The following is a 12,637-nucleotide window of genomic DNA, read 5'->3' as shown; positions in this document are numbered from 1 at the left end:
CAACAGTCCCTAACAATAACTTCTATTATTCTTAGCCGTTAAATCTCACATGTGCATTGCACATGAGGGTATAATCGTCCTTCTATATACAAAGACTCTTTTCTTCTTCTTCCTTCACTCCCCTCTTATTTCATCATCTCCTCTCCCCATCCCCTCCCCCACCTACCAAAACCCACCAAATTAAAAATCCCTTAAACCAATTGTTTCAAAACCCTATAAATACAATATGTGGATTTATCAACATATCTATAAATTACACAAAATATATGCCTATCCTCAATCTATGAATCCATATTAAACTTGGATCAAAAAAAAAAATAATAATAATAATAATTAAAAATCATTTGACGTACCTAGGCCACTATTCCATGTTCACCACCACCATGAATTCATTTTTAAAAGTGGGAAGCTGATTTTGTGATTGTTTTGTTTCCGGTCATCGGTTGGCAAATCACCAACTATAAACGGTGGAGGTGGTGGTAGGTTTTTCAGGTTGGTTATAATGGTGGAATTTTCCGGCGATACAATCATCTTTTCTTGTATTTGGATTGTCAAAAACAACGGGTCAACCCATATCATCTTTTTCTTCTTTTAACCTGCACCACAATGAATCTGTTGTTATGTGGTTTATTGATACCTGTCAGGCTGCTATATATTTGGGTTTTTATATCTAATTTTTGAGCTTTAAGAAATTAGATTATTATTGTTGGTGTTATTATTGATATGCTATGATGATCTGAAAATAGATATTAAGGTTGATTAAAGATGATGATGAGATGTTGAGTTTAGATCTGAAAAAATAGATGCTAAAAAAAGGATGAGTGTTTTAAAGATAAAAAGATTAAAATGCCCTCATGTGCAATGCACATGTGAGATTTAACGGTTAAAATTAACAGAAGTTAGTGCTAGGGACTGCTGGCAACAAAAATGAAAAACGAAGGGACTGTTTGCAACGAAAAAAAACACATGGGGCAAAATGCGAATATCAACAACCACATGGACCATTTGTGACATTTTCTCTAATTATTAGTATTAGTATATTCTTATACTTTATAAATTTAAATTAACAAAACCATTTAATAAAACATGCACTAAAATACTCGCATCGAAGTTTTTACTTACACGTAATATTCTGATTTTTACGAGGCGAAATACTTTTTAAAGTTTTTAAGTTATGTTCTCGAGTCGATAATTATGCTTTGACTTCCAAGTATACAGTATACCAAACACCCGGTGAGTTATACCTGACGACTAAAATAACAGTCCAAAGCTGCATAGCGGACTTTCCAATCTTAACTGTATCTTTTCCAGTTATTAACATAAAAACAACTAATCAACTCAAATATATATATTTTGATCCATCCATTCATTCATCCATCGGAGCAACATCAGATCGGAAAATCAATAATGATCACCACGGACGGCGTTGAAGACGAAGAGAAATGGCTGACAGCTGCCATCGCCGGCATTCAACAAAACGCTTTCTACATGCATCGCGCTTTGGTAACCAACTAATCTCACTCTCTAATTTCATTAAACCCTAATTTTAATTACTTCACTTTACTAAAACCCTAATTAATTATTATTTGATTATTATCAGGATTCAAATAATATTAAAGACGCATTGAAATACTCCGCTCAGATGCTTTCGGAGCTCCGTACTTCAAGGCTTTCGCCACATAAATATTATGAGCTTTGTAATTATGTTAAATTTTTACTATTAGTTAATTATATTTAATAATTATTTTTTTTTGTGATCTGATGATGTTAGTATTTGTTTGGGTCTAGATATGAGGGCATTTGATGAGTTGAGGAAGTTGGAGATTTTTTTCAAAGAGGAGAGTAGGCGGAGTTGCTCGATTATTGAGTTGTATGAACTTGTGCAGCATGCAGGCAACATTTTGCCCAGATTGTAAGTTTTCGGATTTGAAACCGAGTATTTCTTTACATTGTTTTGTCAATGTTGTGATATGCGGATGTATTAGGCTATTAGCTTTCGTGTTAACCTTTACAAAACTTATAGCTAGCTTAGAATGATTTATGATGTGCTACAATAGATCAGTTTGTACAAGCACCGACTTTTTGGTAACTACCGCAATAGTGCATTGTCTTAGGATTTTAAAGATCCTTTAGTAAGTTATAGAGGAAATAACTAAGGTGAGGGTTTTGGGGTGAGGACCATTTGGTACCCAAATGGATGCTTGACAATGAATTCGGGTCTTAGTTTTTGTTAATCGGGAAATGCAGTATGCCATTTTTTTTCTTGGAATATATAATAGTTAATGTTATGGATTTCGTGTCAAGAGAATGAATTATAAAATGTGAATATTAGGCACTGTGCATTGAACAAGTTTGTGGAATTCAGTTCTAGTATGTAAGATACTCTAGTAGTATTCATTGGGTTACCAAGGTATTATAATAGAAAGCGTTATGTAATAGTTCATTATAAGGTGCCTGGCATTCCTGGCAAGGGTCATATACGTAGGGTCGTACCTTTTCTACTAATTCCTAGCTTGTGTCTATACGGTGCATTTGGGGTGGAAAGGGAAAGATGCTTATTTGGTGGTACTGGTGTAGTTTCAGGTTGCAATAACTCCTGGTCCCCTTGGTTTCAACAACTTTTAATTTCTATCTTTGTAAGGTAAAACCACAAAGAAAATTAGCTAGTGCAAATAATATCTCAACGAGGCAGTTTTTTAGTGATGGATTGTTCTTTCTTTATTTTCCAGAGCAATACTATGTCTGTTGATCGTTAGTTACCCCCCCGTCACAAAATTATTGTCCATCTTTACTATATTAGTTGTCCTTATATATATGTCCAAAACTAAAAATGTTAGATATAATCGGTAAACTTTCTTAAATTACAGTTAACTAAATTAATAACAACCTAAATTGTAAAAGCGTAAATCTGTCATTGTAGTAATAACTTAGATTTGCGTGTTTTTAGATACAGAACAATTATATAGGGATGGAGATAGTATATAAGTATTCAGCTTCGTACAATCATACATTCACTTCAACTATGTATATCATTTTCTATAATATTATCCTGCTTTAATCTATTCAGGTATCTACTTTGTACAGTAGGATCTGTGTACATCAAATCTAAGGAAGCTCCTGCTAAGGATATCTTAAAGGATCTTGTTGAGATGTGCCGTGGTATCCAGCATCCTCTTCGTGGACTCTTCCTAAGGAGTTATCTTTCTCAAGTCAGTAGGGATAAGTTACCTGATATTGGTTCCGAGTATGAAGGGTAAGACTCTCAAGGCTTTACGTGTATCAGTGACCAAATGCAAAGTTAAGCTCAGCATTTTTGGATATTCTGTGTTGAACTGATAAATGAACTTGTCTTTGGTAGCTATAGGGATAGGCTTTCTGCTAGGTTATATATAGCTTTCTGCTAGGTGATATATCTTTGTTGTAAGGGTGAAATATCTCTCTTTTTTCTTGTCTTTTTAATCTATACTAGTATACCCATTTCCAATCCCATCTGCAAACCAAATCCCACCTTGGTAATGATACTTGCACACATATTTGCCCCAAGTAGCATTCTTGGAAGTTTATCATCAAATAAAGTCTGAAGGTGGCAATTTGTATTTTTTTCTGGCAAGTTCAATGACAAGCAGATGAAAATCTTTAGTTACCAAGTCCACAATTCTAGGTTTAGTGCCAAGTACACTTGGAAAGTGAAATACTTTGTTTGTCACGGTGTAATATCTTTATGTTTCTAGGACACTAGAGTAATAGTCAGGATTGGAACTGACTTGAAAAGAGATGTTTTTACGTCTGCATGTCATCTGGCTTTTGTTTATGTAGCTGGTCTCATTTTCTGCACGATTACTTTGATATGGTCTTAATGTAAAAGCAAACTTACAAAAATCCTGAAGACGTAATTCAGTATTAACTTTAATATGTTGAACTTAATGAATGAGTGGATGGCTTGCTTTTTCTAGGGATGAAAACACTGTTATGGATGCTGTTGAGTTTGTACTTCAGAACTTCACAGAGATGAACAAATTGTGGGTTCGAATGCAACACCAGGTCAGTTCAAGTGTCGATAGAATTCTGTAACACGATCTCATGCTTTAGCATGCATGCTTGTGTCTCGTGAAAAGCTAAAAAGATCATGAAAATTGACTTTGGGATCTACAGGGACCTGCTCGAGAGAAGGAGAAACGTGAAAAGGAGAGGAATGAGCTTCGTGATCTTGTAAGTAATTATTAACCTGGATTGCTATGTATCACTTTATGAAATGATTGCAGTTATCGTGTTTCTTTTTATTTAAAACTGCTTGCTGTTATCACATTTTCCCAGGTTGGAAAAAATTTACATGTTCTCGGTCAGATTGAAGGCATTGACCTAGAGCTCTACAGAGATGTTGTTCTTCCCAGAATCTTGGAGCAGGTATAGTATGTCTGTGTGTGTACATGACATTTTTTATTGTAAGAATTTTGTGTATTCTTTTTTTTTCTTATGAATTTAAGGTTCTTGCAAGAATTGCAGGTTGTGAATTGCAAGGATGATCTCGCTCAGTATTATTTAATGGATTGTTTAATACAAGTCTTTCCAGACGAATACCATTTACAGACTCTTGAAACATTATTGGGAGCTTGTCCACAGCTGCAGGTGGGTTTCACCAAAAATTTCTAACTCCCCCCTCACCGATCCGATCCCAAGTCACTAGTTTCTCAACCTTTTCCGGACTTTAACTTTTTTCCATACTGTGTAAATTAACCTTTCTTGGAGAAAATAATCAATGGCTTTCCTTGATTAGTTGCTAAGTTTATTATGGCTTTCTTATTTTTAGCATTTTATAATTAAGTTTCTGTTCTAATTGATTTCTTCAGCCCTCTGTTGACATTAAGACAGTACTCTCCGGTTTAATGGATAGACTATCGAATTATGCTGCATCAAGCATTGAGGTGCGTGAACTTGTGCTAAATATGAATAAATTCAATTTCATAATTCCCTGATAATAGGGTTGCTGCAGGTCTTACCAGAATTTGTCCAAGTAGAAGCTTTTGCGAAACTGAACAATGCCATAGGTCAGGTAAAGAAGTCATTTCATGTCTCGGAGAATTTAATGTTGATTTGTCAACAAAAACCTTGTTGAAGGCATGATGTCAATTTCTTACTCTTTGGACCTTTTTTTTGTTTGTTATTAGCACCTTGTTCTATGTCCTCTGTTTTCTTCTTAATTGATAAATGTTCTGCACACAATTATAATTTTCATTCATCTATAGAATTAAATGGCTTCAGTGTTACATGCTCTTCCATTGCTCCTGGTAAGATCGTTCTAAGGGTCTATGCAACTTGACTTGTTCCATTGACCACAAATAGCTTAGTTTATCAGTGTCAGATAATGCATACCTCGGAGGCTTACATAGAGTCAATGGGAGCTTTTCAATTGATTAGATTTTAATGCTCACTAATATGCTAGTACTAATGTACTATAGGTATATTCTGTCTAATTATCAGTTCGGTCACTCATTTCTGGTACATGTTATATGTTGTCCACGCCATAAAAGCTTATTGGGATATATGTATAAACATATTTCATGCAATAAAATAACTGCTTCATAAAGACTGAGTAGACTAAATAGTAGTAACTTACTTCAAGCTGACAAAACCTCTCTTTTTTTACCTTAAACCTCCCATACCTTGATGTGATATATTATGTTCTAGCTTATGCTTTCCTTGTCAGAAGCTAGTTATGTTGTAATTTCTTTACTAAATTTTGTCTATCGTATTTTGGAGTTCTGTTCAAGCAGTTTTGAATTTAATTCTTACTGCAGGTGATCGAAGCCCAACCTGATATGCCTGTTTTCGGGGCGGTAACTTTATATTCATCTCTTCTGACATTTACGCTCCATGTTCACCCTGACCGGCTTGACTATGTGGATCAAATATTGGTATGTTCCTCTTTAAATTGATTTTTCTAATACCTTTACGGAAGCTGTTAGTTGGAGATTATATTGTAGTTATCCATAAGGAGAAATTACTTAACCTACTTCTTTAGCAGTTTTGTATGTTACTATTCTGCTTAAAAGGCATACTGGATATATGTTCACAATTCAAGTATTCGATCTACTAAATGCAGCTATTGATTGTGTCATATGCTTTTGCAAGTTTGGAATAATTACCAGTTAACACTTGATTATTCTCAACAGAGAACATCCATCCCTATCACTTATTCCATTTTATTTTCAGATTTGAATAATCTAATAATCGATCAAATAATAATGATTACGATTTCTTGTTCCTCTATTTAATATTAGGGGTTACAAGCGCTGAACTTGTCTGAACACACAATGAATCTGGAAAATGATCATTTATTGTGCTCTCTTTTTTTCATCTTAATATGCTCACCAATCTCTAGAATAATCTAATCTTGCAACAAATGTGGGTACAGTTCTCAGCTGCATTTCTGACTCAATTGGTGCCCAACAAGAGTATACACGATTGGTTACGTGGTTTATAACAGATTGTGCTCGTCAACCCCAATAAGAACTTATAGATGGAATAGGCTAAACAGGAAATTAAAACTTCTATAAAAATACGAAGGAAAACCTTATATCAAGCATTAAGAGTTATCCTGAAGAATCCATTTACAACCCTTCACACCTATAATATGATTTCTTTTTATCAATAATGCATTGTATATCTTTTATGACCAATCCTAAACAAAACACGACATTTAAAAGAAAATTGATAGCTAATTGATGCTAACTATATATAACTTTTAAAGTAGCATGTCATTCTCAGTATAACTATCTCCATTCTTATAAAAACACGATATGTATTACTTATGAAATCTTATTGAGTTCATGAGCCATATCTTTTATGAAGCTTCAACCTGCAACTTACTGATCTATTGATAAATATAGTAACCTATAGTGATTGCGAATATGGAACTATTAGATAATTGGATTATATGTTCCAACTTCCAAGTACTATCTTCAATACCAAGGTAAGAGTAACCTTGAAAATACATAATCCAATTGTTAAATATTTCCATTTACCTTTATTGGTTGTTCCTATTGTTTGCATACATGTACAATAGTTTCCAAGTTTGTAAGTGAAGCTTACATTAAAGTATGGCTAACAACTCTGTGAGATTCTAATTCGTGATAATTATTGTGTTCTCACAAGTCACAACTATGAGTATAGTTTTATTTAGAATAGAATCACACTATCTGGACATTGGTCGAATAAACTTTAGTGTTCATGCGTGATTACTTTTCGTCTAGGCCAATGATACTGATTGTAGTTTTAACATTGTCTATGCTGGTGTTAACATTGTCTATGGTGTCATTCCTTCAGGGGGCATGCGTTAGTAAAATTTCTGGCAAAGGAAAGCTTGAAGGCAAAGCAACAAAACAGATTGTTGCACTTTTAAGTGCTCCATTGGAGAAGTATAATGATATAGATACTGCACTAAAACTTTCAAACTATCCTCTAGTCCTGGAGCACCTGGATGATAGAACTAATAAAGTGATGTCTAATGTTATAATTCAAAGCATCATGAAAAACAAGACTCACATCTCAACTGCTGAAAAGGTGTGGTGGCTCTTTACATGTTATTTTGACATAAAAGTTTTAACTTTTTATTAACTGTGATTTCTTTTCGGTAGGTTGGGGCTTTATTTGAGCTGATAAAAGGGCTTATTAAAGATTTGGATGCTGATAGTGATGACGAGGTTACTTCATCAAAAAGTCCATATTTTAAGTCAATTCATAATATCACTTTTATCAAATGCATGTTATCAAATGTTTCATTCAAGGTTTTTCCGCCTACTGCAGATGGATGAGGATGACTTCAAGGAAGAGCAGAACTCTGTTGCTCGTCTAATTCAAATGTTGTATAATGATGATCTGGAAGAGATGATAAAGGTATCACTTCACTTTGGAAATTTTGTTTTTTTTTTTCCGCCTGTAGCTGGAGCCACTTTTATGAAGCGTTGCCAGCATCCTGCCAAATAATCTTTACATTATTAATGGGTACAGAACATAACTGTGATCATTGATGTTGATTTGTATATTATGTTGTATGGCAGATTATATCTACAGTGAAGAAGCATATTTTAACTGGAGGGTCCAAGCGACTTCCTTTTACAATTCCTCCCCTTATATATAATGCTCTCAAGGTTTTGTTCTTTCTTCAGGTCGCATTAATATAATCTAAAACGCTATAAGCATCTTTTACGCGAATAATAAAAGTGATAGTTCTTCGGCTTTATAGCTTGCTGTGTTTTCAGCTAAAGGGTACAATACTTTGTTTTATATTCATGCTAAGATCTGAAAACGAAAAGGTTCTTTTTACATTTTACCATCAAGATAAAGTTATTAACATGCATTTAAGCTGTTGGGAGTTTCTCAATGATAAATTGAGAGTATCATATTTAGAATGCTTACGTTCTAGATAGTTTGGAGATGGTACATAGATGTTTAGAATGAGGATCGAAGCTAATGTTGCTTCTCAGAACATTAACTCACCTGCCATTTGCCAGAGTGACTGTTCATTTTATAGGTCTCTCCAAATGCAAATTATCCTTATTGTTGTTGGAAAGTTCTTTTTTGTAACTCAAGTTCTCATAATAGCTTCCTTGTACGTTAAACCTCATTTCGGGTTTTTTTGGACATGGCATGCCATTACAGTTGGTTAGACGAATACAAAGCCAGGATGAAGATGTTAATGAAGAGGAGTCAGCTTCAGCCACACCAAAGAAGATCTTTCAAATATTGAACCAGGTAAGTCTCACTACCTGGTTTCATGGTTTATATCTCTGTAGTAGCAATGCTAGACACATATTGATGTGTACCTAATTTTTTCTGTTTTTGTTGTCTATCTCAAGCATGGGATTGAGTTTGGATTCAGTGTGGTTTGGGTCAAAATGGGTAGGATTAATTGGTGTAGCTTAGGGATGAGCAAAAATACCGAAAAACCGAAACCGAACCGGTACCGATACCTTTAGTGATTATCTTTAGTGATTAAAAAAGTGAATATTTAGGATTAATAATTAAAAGTATGTTTCATATCATCAACTTTGCTGTTATGCTAATTATGTATTTTTAAGTTTTGAACATAAAAGGAACCATCTCTTCAAGTGAAAATTCGGTACTAAATCGGTACAAAACCGAAATACCCGTACCGGTACTGAACCGGTACCGTATCCATATAATCGGTACGGTATTCGGTTCTCGCTTTTAGTCTTTTTCGGTTTCGGTATTAGTCGGTACGGTTAATAATAACACCTTTTATTTTAGTTTTTTTCTTTTTCAAATAAGTTTTGCGCCAAATATGATTAACAAACTGTATCTTTTCAAACAAAAACAATCTAATTTTGTGGAATAGATGGTATAGGTTTATTGAAAATACATACTGCAATGACTGCTTTTCTAAGGTTCGGCAGTTTTTGTGCAATTATCTTTTCTGGTTTTAGCAGATTGTGTACTGGAAATAATGTTTTGAAAATCGTGTTTTTGCTATGTTCTGTTTTCAATGGAGCAAGATGTTCTATTAAAGTTTTAATTATGATTGTTTTTCGATAATCTTTTGGCCTAATGTATCAGACAATTGAAGCTTTGTCAATGGTTCCGGTACCCGAACTTGCGTTAAGGTTGTACTTAGAATGTGCTGAGGTATGTCGACATTTTTTTGTTGACCTGAATGAGTATCTAATATGGCATGGTGAATGGATTTTGAAACCATTAGCTATAAGAATAGCACATGAGATATTGTATTCGTCTTATGCAGGCTGCCAATGACTGTGATCTTGAACCTGTAGCATATGAGTTTTTCACCCAAGCCTATATATTATACGAAGAAGAAATTTCGGTAAGTTATGCTCATTTTTATCTTACTCCAGTTTTTTGGTATGGGATGTGTTTTTATCTAATCTGTTTTTCGCTTTATTCATGGTTTACAGGATTCGAGGGCACAGGTAACAGCATTATACCTGATTATTGGGACTCTTCAGCGGATGCACACCTTTGGGGTTGAAAACAGGGATACTTTAACCCACAAGGCCACAGGGGTAACTTCTTTTTATCTGCATACAGCAAATTTTAATCATTTTAATCTCATCCATTAAAAGGTAATTGTTCAACTTATCAGTTTCGAAATTCTGCTTTTTCCTTTTTACGTGTGGTAGTATTCGGCGAAGCTCTTAAAGAAGCCAGATCAGTGCAGAGCTGTCTATGCATGTTCACATTTGTTTTGGGTTGATGATCAGGATGGAATCAAGGATGGTGAAAGGTACATGATCGTGCCCACTTGCGTTTAAGTAGAGGTGATAATGGGAGGGTCGGGCTGGTTTAGTAACTGGTCAGCATAGACTCATGTCGAATGGGTAGTTTGTTAAAGGGGTCAGGTTTGGAAAGGGGTGTGGCTCAAGTCAAGTGGGGTAATTCTTGATTCGGATCTTTGTTAGCCAAGTTCTTAAATTTTTTCCAAAGATGTGTATGTTATGATTGCAAAGTTGTATTATCTCAATATCTAATCTTTTGAATGTGATGTGTTGGGAGGGTATAGAGGACACTTTTTGTCCATTTTTATATAATTTTTTCTATAGACGAGTATGTTAAAATTGGTTACAAATTGTCATAATAACGATCTAACTTTTGAATATTATGAATTCGGAGATTCTATGTTTTAGTATACACTTTGGGTGACTACTGACCCATTCGGCGTCTTTCTTTGTGCCAATCTTTTTCAATCCTACCAGTTTGACTATATAGAGAGAAAATTATCACTTAACTCAACTCATTCATAAGTAAATGGATCAAACTGCTGACTTTTCATTTGAATGTTTTTTATTCATAGTTTTGGAACTCAACCGATCTTTAATTTGTCTAGTTTAGGACCTAAACATGTCCAAATAATTGGATCAAGTTGTTTTTTGTGTATTGCAGAGTATTGCTTTGCTTGAAGCGTGCGCTAAGAATTGCGAATGCTGCTCAACAAATGGCGAATGTGACGAAAGGTAGCAGTGGATCAGTCATGCTCTTTATTGAGATTCTAAACAAGTAAGTAATGGCTTCACTTAAAAACTACTTTGTTTGAGCCGGTCTTGAGGGAAGATGTTGAGAAAATGAAATGCGAATATTGACTCATTTACTGATGAACGGATTGATTTGATTTTAATCTCTCTTGGACTGCTCATATAAAATTTGTTGTTAAACATTGAAAGTGCAAATGGGGGGACAGGTCAAATCAGGTGATAATCCCCCAAAGCATATCTTTAATCCAAGCACGTAACCTCCTAAGTCGATTTATTCAAACATTATCTAAACATTAGTTTCTGCAATCATAATGTGCTAGTTATAGAAGTGGATAAGAATTGTAACCAGACCTGACATTGCCCGTTAGAACCCTGAACAAAAAAATGACATGTTTCAGCCCTCACCTAGTTTGATAGTTTATCAATTTGGCTGCTCCTGAACCAACCATGTTTTCGTCTCTAAGATGGGTCAATGTGGTGCTATTTAATTTCAGGTATTTGTACTTCTTTGAGAAGGGAAATACTCAAATTACGGTTGCTTCAATTCAAGGACTGATTGAATTGGTTACAACCGAAATGCAAAGTGACACTACAACATCAGATCCTGCTGCTGACGCATTCTTTGCTAGTACAATTCGTTATATCCAGTCCCAGAAGGACAAGGGTGGAGCTACAGGGGAGAAATTTGAGCCTATCAAGGTCTGATTTTGTTGCTATCTTTGATGTAAAAGTACTTGCCAAGCTCTACAGGTATTGAGGTATGGATGTGATTCCTGCTTTTGAAATCATAATGCTTATTTTGGTGGTGGATCCATGGTAAAGTATGTGATGTATGGTTGTCTATAGTTTTGACTCACTGATGGGTTTATGTTAGAGGAGATTATACACTCGAAATTTGGAATGTGTAACTTACGAACGAAGTGTCGATATGAAGTTTTTGATATAGGAGAGAACATCTTTAATTTAATGAAACAAAGTTTAGGATTTGTTTTTTTTTTTTGAGTTTTTTTATCGGAATACACTTGGTACATATTTTTATCTGTACAAGTGTAAAAATATATTCAATGGTTAAAGTCTGTAAAACCCGCAATCTGTTTCTTGGGTCCTGGTTCTGTAAGGTGGGGAAAGTCCGCGAAAGGAAAGGCGGTGAAGGAGAGGGTTACATGCGTAACCGTATGGCTTTGCAGTAAAACGGCTACTGTTTGGATTTGAAAGATGAAGGCTACAACTTCTTAATTGCAATGGCAGCAAGATGAGCATTATTTGGAGGATTTATCATTTTCCTTTCAGAATTTTACACCAAGGAACAAAGGTATAGATGGTAAAAATTTGCAGCAAACATGTTCACAAAAATCCATCTGCAAACATAGAAGACCAAGTGATAAAAGCACTAAAGCATCAATACGAACAGATACAGTCGAGTTCTTTGGCCTCCCCAGAATATTATTAAGAACAAATAGCAATAATGGGACAGCCTTTAAGAAAACGTAAATTGCAATAATGGAACTAGATAGCGAATCAATACCGTTGTAAAACAGAAAAGTAGTTAACAGCATAACAGAGCAGATGAGTTCAAAATAGAGACGACAAATCTATATTACATTATGAAAAAATTCTCTCCTATTTTTTTGAAA

The 12,637-nt window shown here is 34.7% G+C and overlaps 1 protein-coding gene across 1 annotated transcript; it reads left to right on the top strand.

The window, feature by feature from the left end:
• Positions 1-1,240: 1,240 nt before the first annotated feature.
• LOC122578320 (vacuolar protein sorting-associated protein 35A-like) lies at positions 1,241-11,989 on the top strand. Its single transcript, XM_043750257.1, has 22 exons — positions 1,241-1,503; positions 1,601-1,697; positions 1,789-1,912; positions 3,068-3,253; positions 3,954-4,041; positions 4,153-4,209; positions 4,315-4,404; positions 4,504-4,626; positions 4,848-4,922; positions 4,991-5,050; positions 5,796-5,912; positions 7,324-7,560; positions 7,635-7,700; positions 7,804-7,893; positions 8,058-8,147; positions 8,659-8,751; positions 9,574-9,642; positions 9,758-9,838; positions 9,930-10,037; positions 10,155-10,258; positions 10,915-11,028; positions 11,498-11,989. The coding sequence occupies exons 1-22, from the start codon at positions 1,408-1,410 to the stop codon at positions 11,706-11,708; spliced, it is 2,376 nt and encodes a 791-aa protein (XP_043606192.1). The 5' UTR covers positions 1,241-1,407; the 3' UTR covers positions 11,709-11,989.
• The last annotated feature ends 648 nt before the right edge of the window (positions 11,990-12,637 follow it).

This window comes from Erigeron canadensis, chromosome 8, assembly GCF_010389155.1.
Source record: "Erigeron canadensis isolate Cc75 chromosome 8, C_canadensis_v1, whole genome shotgun sequence".
Lineage (NCBI taxonomy): Eukaryota > Viridiplantae > Streptophyta > Magnoliopsida > Asterales > Asteraceae > Erigeron > Erigeron canadensis.
Note: the sequence above shows the minus strand (reverse complement) of the source record. Positions and strands in the feature narration are given on the sequence as shown.

Coding starts and splice junctions, on each gene's coding strand:
- LOC122578320 (XM_043750257.1), top strand. CDS start 1,408: ATGATCACCACGGACGGCGTTGAAGACGAAGAGAAATGGCTGACAGCT. Junction 4,210..4,314: donor GGAATGAGCTTCGTGATCTT/GTAAGTAATTAT, acceptor ACATTTTCCCAG/GTTGGAAAAAATTTACATGT. Junction 4,923..4,990: donor ATGCTGCATCAAGCATTGAG/GTGCGTGAACTT, acceptor GGGTTGCTGCAG/GTCTTACCAGAATTTGTCCA.